At 34.8% G+C, this 16,281-nt stretch overlaps 1 protein-coding gene across 3 annotated transcripts in view; it reads right to left on the bottom strand.

Moving 5' to 3' along the window:
- The window catches only part of Piezo (piezo type mechanosensitive ion channel component), a 1,325,935-nt gene that overhangs the window by 638,417 nt on the left and 671,237 nt on the right, over nucleotides 1-16,281 (bottom strand). For all 3 annotated transcript variants that reach the window (XM_090398322.1, XM_090398324.1, XM_090398323.1), the window contains one exon: nucleotides 7,817-7,991. In XM_090398322.1, coding sequence (XP_090254448.1) covers nucleotides 7,817-7,991 — 175 coding nt within the window. The remainder of the gene's footprint in view (nucleotides 1-7,816; nucleotides 7,992-16,281) is intronic.

Below are 16,281 nucleotides of genomic sequence, written 5' to 3'. Positions count from 1 at the left end.
AGCTCGGTACATTTTTGAGCAACAAAACAAGTTTATTGTTTTCATCTTCCACTTCGGTTTCACACACAGTTCAAGGTTGAAATGTCCACCTTCATGGTCCAAAAGAATTTTCCAAGACTTTACAAGTGATATGTTTCGAATCTCTTCCCATGCTTCGGCCAACCACCTTAAGACATCTAGCAAGTCAATATTTTTCAGAGTGGTTATGCAGTTTTCATTATTATCAATCGCTGATATCAACGAACTGAGAAGACACCGACGATACTTTTTCTTTAGCATTTCAAGGACGCCCTGGCCCATTGGCTGACAAACAGCAGTCACATTGGGTGGTAAAAATAAAGCTTTGATGTCTCCATCTGCGAGTTCGTCATTGGCAGTGTGCGAAGGTGCATTGTCAAGAAGTAGCACAGCTTTTCTCGGCAAATTGTTGTCTTGCAAATGTTTTTCTACAGTCGGTATGAATTCATTTTGGAAGAACCAGATTTTAAAAATTTCTGAATTCAGCCATGCTTTCTTTTGATGTGTGTAATATAGGGGAAGTGATTCCTGATTTTTCAGTTTTTAAAAGCTCTAGGTTTCTTTGATTTTCCTATTAACATAAGCCTAAGCTTGTCGTTGCCAGTTGCATTACTGCAAGCCAAGATGGTGACTCATTGCTTGCTTTTCTTGTATCCTGGTGCAGCGATTTCTTTTTTTGATGCAAGCATTTTTGTAGGGAGCATCTTATAATTTAAACCGGTCTCACTACGTTGTACAACTGCTCCCCAGAAATTCCCTCCTTTTCAATAAGCTTAAACAGATAGTCTTTGAACAAAAGGTACAGCCTCTTTATCAGCAGATAACGCTTGCCCACTTATGGTAATCTGGCGAATACTGAATCGTTTTTTCCACCGATCTAACCATCCATCACTGGCATTAAATTCTGAATCTTCTCCTTCTACATGTATTTGTCGCTTAAATTGCAATGCTTTTTCCTGCAATATCGGCCCAGCAACAGGCAAGCCCTTTCCTCTTAAGTGTCCATGCCATAAAAATAAAGCTTCCTCAACTTCTTTATGCTTACCTTTCAGCATCGTTTTTCTTACTTTCATTCCACTTCCACTAGCTTGGGCAGCACACCACTTTTCAATTTCTGCTCGATTTTTCTTCCAGTCTCCAACTGTACTTTTCTCGACTCCTACCTCCGAAGCAATAGTTTTTGCATTACCCCAGAGTCTAGTTGCTTTATAGTGGGTAGTTTCTCCTTCATAGTCACTACAACCTTTTTTCGTTTATCACCCATTTCGTAATCTTTAATAAAAAAACAACGAAGCACACTAAATAACAATTTACTAACATAACCAGGAACAGTGGCAAAAGTATTCTGAACTTGTGGACATCCGATACACAACTGACGAAGCAGGGAAATCCACACTTTGTATGGCTCAACTTGTGTTATGCACACGGCACAGCACATAGAAGGATTGTAGCAGACGCCTGCTTGCAACGCCTTGGCAAAATAAATTACAGTATGTATTCCTCATTTTATCACGGAGAATTACTGTATTATTATAATTCTCTGTGATAAAATACGGGCTCCGGATAATACGGAGGCCGGATAGTATGTGGAATTATAAGGTGGGTGATTATAATAATCTTAGATATCAACTTGGGACAGTTCCATGGAGGGAGGAATTGGAAGAGCAAGATATCATTAGTGCTTGGGAAATTGTGAAGGAATATTTATTAGCAGGAATAGTAAGCTGTATTCCACGAGTGAAGAAGAAGACACAATTTGGTGTAAAGTAAATGACAAACAACATCAAACAGGAACTGCAGGTAAAAAAGAGGTTATGGAAGAGATATAAGGAGACGGATGGAGAGCAGATACACGAGGATAAGACTCCGGCCATGAGAGTGACTAATACGGTGAGGAAGGCAAAACCGGAATATGAAAAGAGATTGGCACTAAGATCCAAAGAAAATCCTAGGGAATTTTTTAGCTATGTGGCCAGTAGGAGGAGAAATGACTGCAGAAGAATGACATTGTGGGACAAAAATGGGAATAGAGTGATTGATGCAGAGGACATAGTGGAGTTGTTTAATGACCATGTTATTGGAGTAATTCATTCTGGAGAAATAGGTTTTAATGCTAGAGAAATAGGGCAGGTTTGAGGTTTAGAGGTGAGCGTGTTCCAAATACTGAGTACTCCAGATGTCAGTAAAGCAGAAAGACTGGATGGTATTTCACCATGGGTTTTGAGAGAATGTGCTAAAGAATTGACAAATCCTTTGACTTGGCTTTACAATGAAGTCTGGCTATGGAAAAGTTACCTAAAGAATTGAAGGAAGGTAAAATAGTGCCATTGCATAAGTCTGGTAGCAGACTGGAAGTGTAATTCTAGGCTAGTTTGTGTGTCATTAGTAGTTGTTGAGGTCTTGGAGAAATTAGTGAGGGGCAATATACAGCATTGGGCAGATGCGGATAATGTTATCCGTGAGAATCGACATGGATTTGTTAAGGGATTTTCTTGCTTAAGTAATATTATTGCCTTTTATAATAAAGTGACACGAGCAGTTGATGAGGGAAATGCTTACACACTGCCAGTTTTTTGGATTTTGGAAAAAAGCATCTGACAGTGCCATATGATACGCTGATATTTAAGTTACAGCACATGGGTTTAAATGTCAGGTTAGTCAAATGGATTCAGGATTGGCTATCTGAGAGATATCAGATAGCCAATCCTATGTGTATGATGGGGCAATTATCCTTGATATTGCCCCATCATACACAACTCATGGGGCAATATCAAGGAAGCAGAAGGTTACAAGTAGAGTTACACACTGAGACCTGTATTGCTTAACCTTTATATCAATGGCATTGTCAGTGGATTGCAAGGGGATATTCAGTTGTTTGCGGATGATGTGAAGCTGGAAAGGATTATTAGTAACAGTACAGATATGGCAGCCCTGCAAGAGAATTTGAATAAACTGGAGAGATGGGCAAATGAATGAAGGTATCAGTTTAATCCAGCAAAATGTAAAGTCTTGAAGTTTGGGATACAACGATGGGAGACTGCATAATCGATTGGAGGAGCTGTACTGGAGGAAGTAAGGGAGACAAGAGATCTAGAAGAACGAGAGATAATATGATCAAGACTTTTAAACTGTTGAGGGGCAGTTACAGGGTGGACCCTGAAAGTTCTTTCACTTGGTGGAGCAGCGGGAAGGAGTGTTGACAAGGGGCCATCCCTGGAAAGTATGAAAGGAAGATGTGAGCACGAAGGTGAGGAGTGGTTTCTTTGCATGGAGGGTGGTGGAACCATGGAATGTATTGCCTGATAGAGTGGCGAGAGCAAGCATGGTTAAGTTCAAGGTATGATAAACTGTGTTTCCTAGGAAGCGATGATTCTCTTGACTCCATGGATGCCTTAATAATAATAATATATATATAAAAGGATATTAACAGTTGTTTTTTTATATACTTTATTTATCAGCTATAGATAATTCACAATAATTCAGCTAAGTTGATTCACTCCATATTTCTTCATTGTAAGTAGCATTGTTGCATGTTTTCCAAAATTTTTATTTTATTTTTTTAAATCTACAAAACAAAAGTATAATAACACATGGTATTCTCTGAATTTTCTCTAAGATTAAATGTTTACAAATATCAATACTGGTAAGCCCCTTTCTGAATCTCATTTTGTTTGTTAAGCTAAGCTTTATTTAATAATCTGATAATTCTGTCTGTTATCATTTTTAGAAATAATTTATATCAGGGGTTGGCAACTGGTGGCCCAAACATGCATTTTTGGCAGCCCATAAAAGGTTGACCATACTTACATGGTATGTGGCCCATAAAATTTTATTGTCAAGAAATGACGTTATCTATTACTCAAGTGTTAGATGGTTAAGTAGAGGTGCTGTGCTAAAAAGATTTTTTAATTTACATGAAGAAATAGATATTTTCGTGACAGAGCACAAAAATAAGGCCTACAACTATCGGATAAAAAATGGATTATGTCTCTTGTATTTATGGTAGACATTACAACTACCTTAATGAACTTAATTTGAACCTGCAGGGCCAAGGTAAATTTGTTTTCTGACAAAAGCGTTTGATGGCAAACTATGTCTGTTGAAGAAATATATGATGGAAGATCTACATCATTATATATGTTGCAAATCTGTATCTACAGTTGGGTGACAAACACAAAATGAAACTTTTGTTGGTATTATTGATGATTTACAAATGGAATTTTCAATAATATTTGTGGATTTTCATAAAAATAACATTGAAATGTGATGTTATTTTTAACATCGCATTTCACTTATGCGATGTTAAAAGTATTTCACAATGCGATGTTATTTTTAACATCGCATTGTGAAACATGTTTAACATGTTGTAATTCTTTTGAAATTACAACACAATGAAACATTAAAGAATGCATTTTCATTAGAAAATATTCAAAAAATTTATTGATGCTTACCAAAAAAGTATAGAAAATTTTGAAAAGATTAATCAGTTTTGCAAAGAAAATGATAGTTGCATTTCGAAGCACATACATTTGTGAACAAGCATTTTCTGCCAGAGTTTAAGAAAAAATAAATTTTCTTCTTCACTGACTGATGAACATTTGCATGCTTTGATTTGAATTTGCACCTCAGGTTATAAAGTGATCTACATAATTTGGCTAAGGGAAAACAATTACAAAAGGCATATTAAGCAGGGAGACACACATATTGTGCTGCATAAACTATACTACTTTGTTTTTAAGTGATAATAATTTTTCATTGAGTTTCATTTTCACGCTTATTTCATATCTTGTACTTTAAGTATTTCTGTGTTTTTAAGATTGATATAATAAAAATTGATAATTGATGTATTTTTTTTCACCCACTATTTTCTCTTAATTAAACGCTTGTGGCCTGATTATTAAAAATAAAAGTTGAATGGCCCGCGAGTCTGAAAACATTGCCGATCCCTAATTTTTATACTTCTCCTTGCTTTTAATTAAATCCTTTCATTGCTTGTTACTATTTCAGAAGTCTGTATTTCTGGGATACTGTATTCTTCTTCCTGTTCTGGCTTCCATATAATCCTTTGTTTTTGACAGTGCTTGTAGCGTTATATAATTCTAATGATATTTTTTGCAAAGCTAGAAAAGGTAAAAGGAAGGTGGAGTGCTATTATTGATAAAAAAATTAGTTAGGTCCAAACAAGGTAGAGGTGCATGGAGGAAAAAGTAGTAGGTTTTGAGGGAATATAGTGTGAGATAGAGGTAAACAGAATGAAATACTTAAACGGATGTTGCTATAGACCTGTAATGTGAGGGAAGTGACCATGAAATGTATAAGGAAATTAGCAAAGGATATAAGAAAAGGCTGATTATAATGATTTTAATTATGGCAATATAGACTGGGATGATGAGATAGCAACTGGAAGTGAAGAAAATGAGTTTTTGAGGGTTTTTGAGGGACAACTATCTGAGACGGTATGTAACAGAGTGCAGGTGAGGATTGAAGATCTTGGATTTGTCTCATCAAAGGATGTCATTATAAATTTGGCATCAAATCTCCCTCCAGCTAGTGAGAGTGACCATAAAGTGATTACCTGGGTGGTTGCCAGCCATATGAAGACTTCTGTGAGGAAAGGATATATGTGGAACTACAAAGCTGGTGATTATGAGAAGTTCAGGAAACAGCTTGCAGCTGTACATGGAATGGAATGAGACATTGGATGGAAAGGAGATCAATGCTGCCTGGGTCTTATTTAAGAACTATCTAGTAGAAGCAATGTATAAATGTATGTCGAAAAGGTTAAATAAGGTAGGTGTGAAATGGATGAATGAAGAGATTAAGCAAGCAAACACAAAAGAAGACATTATGGAAGTAACGTAAAATTAAACATAGATGATTCCTTTCTCAGTGAAACAGCACTGAGAAAGGAATAATATTTCCTCAGTACTGTTTCACTCCATTAAGCCTCCAACATGAGTTCCTCCAAGCACTGAAGCCCTAATACATAGCCAATGCTTCAATACTTATTTTTACATTGCAAACATTTAAATTACAATGCACTCACAATATCTTCTCATTTTTCAGACACAAAAGCATATTTCCCAAACACTATAAGAATCTGTACTTCACAAGCACACTCTTGCTCAACTTCAATGAATGACCCTGAGTTCTCCACATGCCATGAGTTGTAAAAATCTCATTTGTGTCTACAAGTGCAAGTCACCTCCCCACCAACTTTTTGTATGTTTCTAATATACAAGTTGGTAAGAGGGAGGAATCCTGCATTTCTTCCATCATTCTTCAAACTCTGAAGGCCACTACTTTAATATGTCATCATATTCACAATTCTGCATGCCAGATATCATTTTGGTTATGATCTGCTGGATCTTTTTCAAGATTTGATTATGATGTGATCTTTACTACTTGACAGAAATTTGAAGTTTAGGAGATATCACATATGAAAAAGGTGATGAAGGCAACTAGAGAATTGCTGCAATACTGAGAAGAGTGTCGACCAGCAGAGACAGAAGAGTTGTGGTATAAAGCCCTGATCAAATTGCACCTGGATTATTGTGCTCAGATTTCATTGCAGGGATTTGAAAGGTATACATTAACCTTGAAAAGGGTGCAAAGGGGATAACTAAAATTATATCAGGACTGTATAAAGTTAACTATGAGGACAGACTAAAGACATGCAGACTGCAGAGTCTGGTCGACAGAAGAAACAGAGGTGATCAAGGACAATCCATGGAAGTGGTGAGTAAGAGGGTAAGGAGTGGCTGTTTTGTATGGAAGTAGTTGGACTGTGGAATGCATTGCCTGATAGGTAGTGGAAGCACGAACAGTGAATGAGTTTAAGGAATGGTATGATAGACCTTGCGTAGTTCCTGCAATGAGTTTTATGACTACACGATGGTTCTGAATAATAATAATTCTATATTAGTATCTCTGCCAACTATACTTCTTTTCCAATTATACTTTTTATGTTGACAGTATCAGTCTGTAGTTTTCTCAGTTTTTTCAGCAGATGACCCTGATTTCTCTGATAAAAACAGGAGAGGGCAGTGACCTGTATAAACTCAATATCACAATAGCAAGTTATCTCATATGTTATATCAATATAATGTATGTGTAGTTTTGTCACGTAAGTCTTAAACTGCTAGTCCATGTACACAGTAACCAAGCAGAAACACAGGAAAATGAACACTGGACAGTCAGAAGCTCTAGTCTGTTCTCTGAATAATTCCTTATAGGCCACAGACATCTCAATTATCTAACTTTGATCTTTAAGCAATCCGTTTCTTTTGAGGAGTCTAATTATAAAATCAATAAATTGATTTTATAATTAGTTTTAAATTATAAAATTTAAATCCAATTAGTGGATTTAATTGGATGACTACCAATAACCACAGTACCCATTAAAACGTGTTTTACATTAAGCTGCAGTATTTTAAAATATACACGTGTAATGAGTAACTTAAAAATTTCAAAACACATGGAAAATTTTAATGTTTGAAAATGCAAAAAATATTTGGCAGTAGTTTTTAAAACATGAAAGCAAACGGCATGTGAAAAGGAATGCAGTGAATCAGTAAATTATCCTTTTTTTTCTTTTTCTTTTTTTTTTGAATATTTGGAATATTGAAATATTCTTGGGATGGAGAGAAATGAAATGGTATGCATGAAAGAATTAAAAGAAAAAATATAAATTCTTATGGAGTAAGAATTTATATTTTAAAATAATTGCTGCTTTAAATTTTGATTACAAACGTATATGATAAACTATCATTGAAACATTTCATAAATAAAAAATTACCTGGATGCAAGGACCTGCTGAGCACGTACTTCATTGACCAAATGTTTAAAGTAATAGCTACAGAAAAGACGTTTCTGCAGAAGTAAGAAAGCAAAACATATTTCATCCCACAATAAACCAGCTCCTTCAAGAGGCATGTGACATTCTTCTCCACTAACTACAGGAATACGGCTATCTGAAAATTAACACTGTGATGTATTATAAACAATTTATACAACTAATCTGTGGCAAACATACAGTGCATTCAAGCATCACAATTCTCACCCCTCATTTAAAAGAATATTTCTATAGTAAACTGGACTCAAACACTGACCATGTGGACATAATGAAGTATACTAATACTAAGAATGGAAACTGCTGTCATGAAAACATTGTGCCATTCCTGTCTGCTGTCACAAACAAAACTTTTTTATTTGAACATCTGAAGTATGACAAATTCCTAGAATGGTCTTGTATCATTAGGCATATGTCAAGTCAGGCAGAACCACATGGCCATGCACATTTGGAAATGTCTGTGCTATCACCTCACATGATATCAAAACAATCAAGCCAGTAGTTGACAAGCTGTGGTAGAGTTTGCATGTGTGTGTGTGTTTTGCTTTCAGTAGGAAAATGGGTGATTGAATTTAGAACAGTCCATTAACATCAAGTTTTATGCAAAGTTAGACTAAAGCACAAGTAAAACCCGAGACATTTTAAGAGTAGTTTATGGTAATTATGCTATGAAAAAGTTTAGCATTTAATTAGGATAAGAGGTTAAAAGCGCAATGGAAACGTGAGCACTCACGAGAGAGAGAGAGAGAGAGAGAGATGAAAAAAGAACTGGAAGAGCACAAACTCAAACATGAAGATGTGGAAAGCGTGCAGAAATTAATTTGGTCTGAATTAATTAAGGATATGGTTAATGGCAGAAGAATTAAATTAAGACAGAAGCAGAGAAGAAAATTTTGATAAATGACTTTGGGAATGAAAAAGATCTCTGCAAAATAATGCAGATCCAAGGCAATGGTGGCTTGATGTTTGTTTTGATCCTGAAACAAAATATCATCATGGTTTTTGATCCAAAAAACAAAATACCATGAATGCCACAATTACAAGGACATGTATTTCATTTCAAATTCATTAAACAAGAACAGACAGTGAACTAACATTGTTATTCAGAAGTGTTAGTGAGGTTATGCGAAGCTGTTCATAAAGGGAGACCTGATCTTTGAACAAGCAAATGAGTCACCTATTATGACAATGGCCTGCACATGATGCAACAGCTGTCCAGAATTTTCTGGCTAAAAAATCAACCTGAAAATTTGGACCATCCTCTGTATTCAGCAGACATAGTACTTTGTGACTTTTGGCAGTTCTCTAAACTGAAGAATATCTGCCTTGAAGGACACAGATGTTTTGACATAGCCATGTGGTAACATTAATAAAAAGCATTCCAGAAGACAAGTTCTAGAAATGTTTTATAGAATGACAGCATTTTCCAATCTCCTTGTGCAGCAATGCACTTATATACACAGCTTCGAAGGCGACAGTAACCACTAATCTACAGGTAAGCAAATATAGTTTTATGTTTGCATTTCAGGAATTTACTTGTCATACCTTGTATACCTATCCTATCCTTCTCGTCCATCCCAGGCATATAGTTGTAAAGCACATAGCCACTAGGCTAACCGTGAGGACACCTTGTGTACATGATTTTATAAATATTACTTTACACTCATTTGTATTTCCATGAAGATCTGATATGAAAAGTGATTGTGTAGTTTCAAGTTACTAAAATGCTCCCTTATTTTGAAAAGGAACAGAATTTCTCTTCATCAAGAGCAGAATTAGAGAGTGTAAGAAAGGACAATCAAATGAAAAGCTAAGAAGACTTTATAATGTTTTTTCTGAAAGATGGCATCACGTTTTTTTCTGAAAGATGATTCAGAGAGCAGATGTAAACAATGAAGATTTCTCAATAAATTATATAAATTAGAAAACCAACAGCACTGAAAAAATATTAAATGTCCCCTCTGAACAATGCTCATGGATACAGCAAAAAACATGACAGGTGAAAAGGAGTTAAGTGAATCAGTAATGGATTTTTTCAGATTCCTATGTAGCCTTATGAAAATAGCATAATCCAGAGCACTAAACTACCCAAAGAAACACAATTCTAAGCTTGATTCTAGTTGCCAACAAGAGGAACTTTTGTTGAATTTTTTCTTGACAATTATTCATAAGACTATTACACTTTTTTATAAAATCTTTATCAAGTAGCTTTATTTTTATCCTCCTACATGTTTCGCCAATCTGTTTCTATTGGCATCCTCAGGGAATACAAATCAGTAAGCACAAAATGAAGGTTACAGATTAGGTTATAACCGATGGTTCTAAATCATACAAAAAATTGGTATTGTGCGTGACAATGTGCGTGTCTCGTAAACGTGATTTATTCGTGATGACTCATGACGTAATTGTTATGAAAGTTCATTTCTTTGAGATATTACATCCCATATAGTTTCTTAGCCGAATAAGAAACTCAAAGAGTTTCATGCCGAACTTTATATAGTTTCTACTATATTCGGCATGAAACTCTTTGAGTTTCTTATTCGGCTAAGAAACTATATGGGATGTAATATCCCTTAACTTAAACAAGTTATATGTCGCCGAATTGAAGCCTTTGGCTCTTCATATATCTAATCATTTCTTTGATGTTTAATGATCTGATAAAAGTTTTCCAAATTTCTGGTAAAATTAGACCTTGATTCTTGTTTAGGTTTTCAGTTTTACGGGCGACTGTAGCTGCTTCTTTAAAGTTTCTTGAATGGTAGTTATCTTCTATGTATGGCATAAGGCTCTTATCCCACTCAATGTGATGGTTAGTAGAGGCAAAGTGGCATGAAAGGCCTGAAATGTCTTGTCTGTTATTTCTGACATATCCTATGTGTTCTTTCTTTCTCGTTTCGAAGCTTCAAGAAAGAACACATAGGATATGTCAGAAATAACAGACAAGACATTTCGGGCCTTTCATGCCACTTTGCCTCTACTAACCATCACATTGAGTGGGATAAGAGCCTTATGTCATACATAGAAGATAACTACCATTCAAGAAACTTTAAAGAAGCAGCTACAGTCGCCCGTAAAACTGAAAACCTAAACAAGAATCAAGGTCTAATTTTACCAGAAATTTGGAAAACTTTTATCAGATCATTAAACATCAAAGAAATGAACTTTCATAACAATTACGTCATGAGTCATCACGAATAAATCACGTTAACGAGACACGCACAATACCAATTTTTTGTATGATTTAGAACCATCGGTTATAACCTAGTCTGTAACCTTCATTTTGTGCTTACTGATTTGTATTCCCTGAGGATGCCAATAGAAACAGATTGGCGAAACATGTAGGAGGATAAAAATAAAGCTACTTGATAAAGATTTTATAAAAAAGTGTAATAGTCTTAAGAGGAACTTTTTTTATATAAGTGACTGGTTCCTAATTTAGTCAATCTCCAAAATGGAGATTGACTAAATTAGCTAAAAAGAGATTGAATAAAAAAAAACATGTTTCTCTCCTGGAAACACGTTTTTAACATGGTAGAATTCACAATATGAGACAATGACACCTGTGTTAGGATTTTAGCTCACAAGATTGCAGAAGTTGTCTGCAGTATTCCCCCACCCCACTCAGAGAAAAAGCTTGCTTTGATTTATTGATAGTTTGAGCTCACTATCAGTAAATATGTGAAGGATGGAGAGTAGTTGGCCACTAGTCTTGAAATAAAAAGAAAACTTTGCTAACTTCTTCCAAAATTTATAGTAAGATAGTAAAGAAACTAAAACAGATATAATGCTACCTGCTAACTATACAGTGAAAGAAATAACATTACATGAAATCCAACAAGCAATACATCAAAGTATTCCCCTGAGAAAGTTGGAATAATTATAGAACTTATTCAATATGCAGGCAGCTCATTAGATGATTTTTAGAATTAATTAACAATATCTGGTAGCAAGGAAGAATACTGAAAAGTTGGAATAAGGCTATCACATCATTCCAATATATATTGATAAGTGCACCTGTTAAAACTTTAGATGATGATTTTAAGTTAACATATTAACTTTAAAACATAAAGCTATGTAGAAGCTAAGCTTTAAAGAACAAAACGGCTTCAGAAAAGGATGATTATGTATTGACCCAGCTTTTACATCAAAAATCCCAATGGAGATGCATTGTGAATTCAACACAGGAACATGCATAGCATTTGTAGATTACCAGGAAACTGTTGACAAAGTCTTAAGGAAGAAACTATTTCATACTCAAGAAGTAGTTAAAAATTCCAAATCAACTATTCACAGCAATAACATGTATCAAAACAACCAAACAGTTGTAAAAATCAAAAGTTACAAAATGGAAATCAATAAACCGAGGAGTCCATCAAAGATGCCCGATACTTAATACTCTTCTGTTTGCAGATGACCAAATAATCATAGCAAGACATAAAGATGAAATAAAGATCAATGTGCTCCTTAATCCTAATTGCTAAAATATCTGAAATGCAAATATCAACAGAAAACAAAAATCATGGTTTTTAAAGGACCATCTCCAGTCAAATTACTTGCTTCAAATATCTTGGATGTACTATATCAAATACAAAAGAAGCTGACGTTGATTATCAAAATTTCAAATTCCCTAAAGGTAACGGGCTGATCAATAGTATTTTTAGGACAATAGTATTATTAATCTAACCAAGTTAAAAGCATAGAAGAATAAGAGTTCATAAAGTTTTGACAAAATCCTCTGTACTGTATGGAAGTGAATTATGGACCATAAAAACTGCAGAAGACAAAAAAGAAGAGAAACAAGAGAAATGAAATGCCTATAGCAGAGAGAAGGTTACTTTCTGGAACCAAAAAGCACAGAAATATGTAAAGAACTAAAAATAGATTCAATATTGGATAAAACACATGAATACTAAAAAAAAGTGGTTTGAGTACATTGAAAGAATGGACAATTCACGAGAACCCAAAAAGATACTTCAATAGCACCTGACTGGAGGATGTAGAAGTCAGGGACAAACAAGGAAAAGATGGAATGAGAAAGGAACTAACTTAAATCCCTGGATGGATAATGAGCTTCATTTAAAAAACAATCTAATAGCATATTTGATGAACATTTCTGATGACCACAAAAACTGATATAGGGAAATGACTGTCTGTATTACACATATTTAGGAATATATATTTCATTCATTGTGAATAACTTTTACAACCATTTTTGGTAATTATTTAATAAAAGAAAGAAAATAAAAAAAAAATAATGCATTGAGAATGAAAGAGATACATTTAGAGTGTAGATATAAGCAAATGCAGATAGAAAACTCCTAAAAAAATTGTGAAATAATCTTTTTTTTTTTTTTTTTTTTTTCCAAAAATGATTTCAAAAATTGATCAACTTTTTCTTACTAAACAAAATAAGATAAAACTAGACTACTTATTTTCAAAAGAGACACATTCAATTAAAAAAAAAAGAAAACTTTAACAATAGCAATACAAAAATACAGAATTAAGTATGAAAACCAGCCACCACATCTCATATGCATAGAGTATTTTCAATATTACATGACACCTCCAAGGAGGCTAACGACTCATTGAGGGAGGACACCAACTCTACAACTCTCCATCTCCACCAACTACAGTGAACCACATTATCTACTGCCTACCACCACTAGTATTTTCACAGACAATCACAAACATTCATGCCCATGGCAGGATTGGAACCCAGAGCCTTTTGGCAGGAGAGTGGATACGCTAACACTTGGCCAACCAGGCCTTTCAGCTTCAAAATTTTTGATATTAACAAAAAGGATATTCCAGTTCCCCTGCAGTCTTTGAGATGTTAAAAAAAATTCAAATTAATGAACAAAACAGTAATTTTTTGTTTTCTTTTGTTGTAATATAAATGAATTTTAATATAAAATTCACCTCCACCATACCCTATTAAGTTTTTTTTTTTTTCCCACTCACATCATGGCTCCCTTAAATTAAGATTTATTCTAAATAATGCCTGGATATCATTATCGAGACAGTCTGACATATCAGACTCTAGCTTCACCAACAAATGCCTACAAACTCTGCAGAGAAACGTCTGCATGTACAATGCATCATTGCAGTAATATTTATTCATAATAGTGCTTCATGGTATAAACACCACCAAGAGAGAGAGAGGAAAAAATACATATACTGAACTTACCAATATTTTGACAGTTTTCTAACCAGCATTATAACTGTGAAAAGCACAGAGCACTGAACTAAATAATTGTGGAAAACAATCCAAATTGTAACTTAACAGAACTATGTCCTTACATGGTGCCCTCTTTGGGTGGGCCAGATCACCATAAAGTTCATTTAAAGAAGTTAGGCTATCAGGTCTCCCAGATCTTTTGGCAAATTAATACAGCTATACTTGTTGAGGTTGGAAGAGTGTTTCATAGCTGATGGAAATTCTAAAAATAGTCTCTCTTAGATCTATAACAATTTCTATGTAATACTGATGTCTTATTCCATCTAATTCCATGTGAAGAGCATCCAGAGCATAGTCTAAAAATCTTGACTTGCCATACAGATGACAAGGATATAGGGAAATGATGGTCTGTATTGCATGTATTCAGGAATAAATATTCATTCACTGTGAATAATTTTTACAACCATTTAGTATGGATGTTAGCTCATCTATCAGTATGTCCTAAGTAGGCTAAAGTGCAGGTACAAGGATCTGTACACACACTCCAGAAATGGCAAGAAAATGAAATGATCTTTAGGAGAATGGGTGAAGGTAGCTAACAGAATGAGAGGTTTAAAAATGGTATGATCATATTTGCAGAGAACTTTAGCTATTTATTTATTTATTTTTTTTTTTTACGATGTACCCTTAACATATAGAATGGGAATAGTTTTGCTGTGCAGTAATATTTAATTTACATTGAATGGTGGTGCACTTCTAATGATTATTTTAATGATTTCTTCATTTCTTCCATAAAAAGCCCTGATGAATTTGCCAGATGCATGTTTGCAAAACTAGTCAGTTTGATTAATTTCTAGTGTGTGTGTGTGTGTGTGTGTATATATATATATATATATAATAATGAAAGTTCTCTATACTTATTATTATTAAGAGAGACCTCTAGGGAGTAAGGGACTCACATCAAGGGAGGCCACATACTACACATACCAGCTGTCATACCTGTTCTTGAATTCAATCACACTACTTGTGCACACAGCATCCAATGGCAATCCATTCCAATCATTCACTACTCTATGAGTGAAAAATCTAGCTCTCATCATCTCTTCTTAGCAGGGTTCATTCTCAGCTTCTAAGAATGCCTTCATGTCCTTTTCCCAACTTCCATAAAACGAAAAATTCCATCAACTGAAATACTGTATAACCCTGTCTCAATCATACCTCTTTCAACTGTTTGATAGTGTCTGCAATTTACAACTTCTCAATCTGACTTCATAATCCTTCAGTATTCCACAATCCTATATATAATTTATAGTTGAACCAAGTGGGAAAAAACTTCCAACATCTTTCTCTAATCCAGAGTAATTTATTAATAAGGTGCGACACCTTTCGGCAACTCGTATAGGTAAATGTGACTTCTGCATTGCTTCAACCTTGGTATCGCCTCTGGGTCTGGCTCCCACTGAAGAGACCCCCAACAAAGGTCAAAACCAGTCTGGGTAGTGACCCTTCCCATAATGCATAGCATTATACATGTCTGCAAGGAGATGTGTTTTGCATTATGGGATACTAAGGCAAGTGATGTGAAGCTTTGTCCGCCTTTGCTACGAGTTGCCCCAGTCCTTAAGATACTTCAGGTGCAAACATTGTTTGCTTACACTTGGATAAAGGATTAAACTAAATATATAATTTATTGAGAATGTTGGTGAAAAAATGAATGTCAATAGAGACTTGAGGAAATTGTTACAGGAGGTCAAGGATAATAGTGTTATTGGAAAAGTTGTTAATAATAATAATAACCATCTCTGCTCTCCTTGTCACTTCACTACTGTCATATCTGGGCAACACATTAACAACTTTTCCAACAACACTATTATCCCTGACCCCCTGTAACAACATCCTCAAGTCTCTATCAATATTCCTTTATTCATTTTCGCCACCTCTTGCCTAAGCTCTTCTACTATTATGGTCCCAATGCTATTTCTCATTTCTAAATGCTCTAACCTATCAATAAACTTCTCACATTTCATTAAAGCTAACTCTTTCTTTCTTTCTTTTCACTCACTCTAACAGGCCACAAATCTTTCACATTTTTTGGTGCACACATGAAACAATTCTTGTAACACATCTACTGCAAAAACTCCAGAGCATGCTAAAGCTTTCTGTGCTGTAGATGTATGTTTCTTTATGGATGCCATTTTCAGAAAGGAAGCAGTGGAAACAAACAAGTAGCATT

Source organism: Typopeltis vanoorti, chromosome 9 (genome assembly GCF_054136105.1).
Source record: "Typopeltis vanoorti isolate ZY-2024b chromosome 9, IOZ_Tvanoo_1.0, whole genome shotgun sequence".
Taxonomy (NCBI): Eukaryota; Metazoa; Arthropoda; class Arachnida; order Uropygi; family Thelyphonidae; genus Typopeltis; species Typopeltis vanoorti.
The sequence above is the reverse complement of the archived record's forward strand: the minus strand, read 5'-3'. Positions and strand labels throughout refer to the sequence as shown.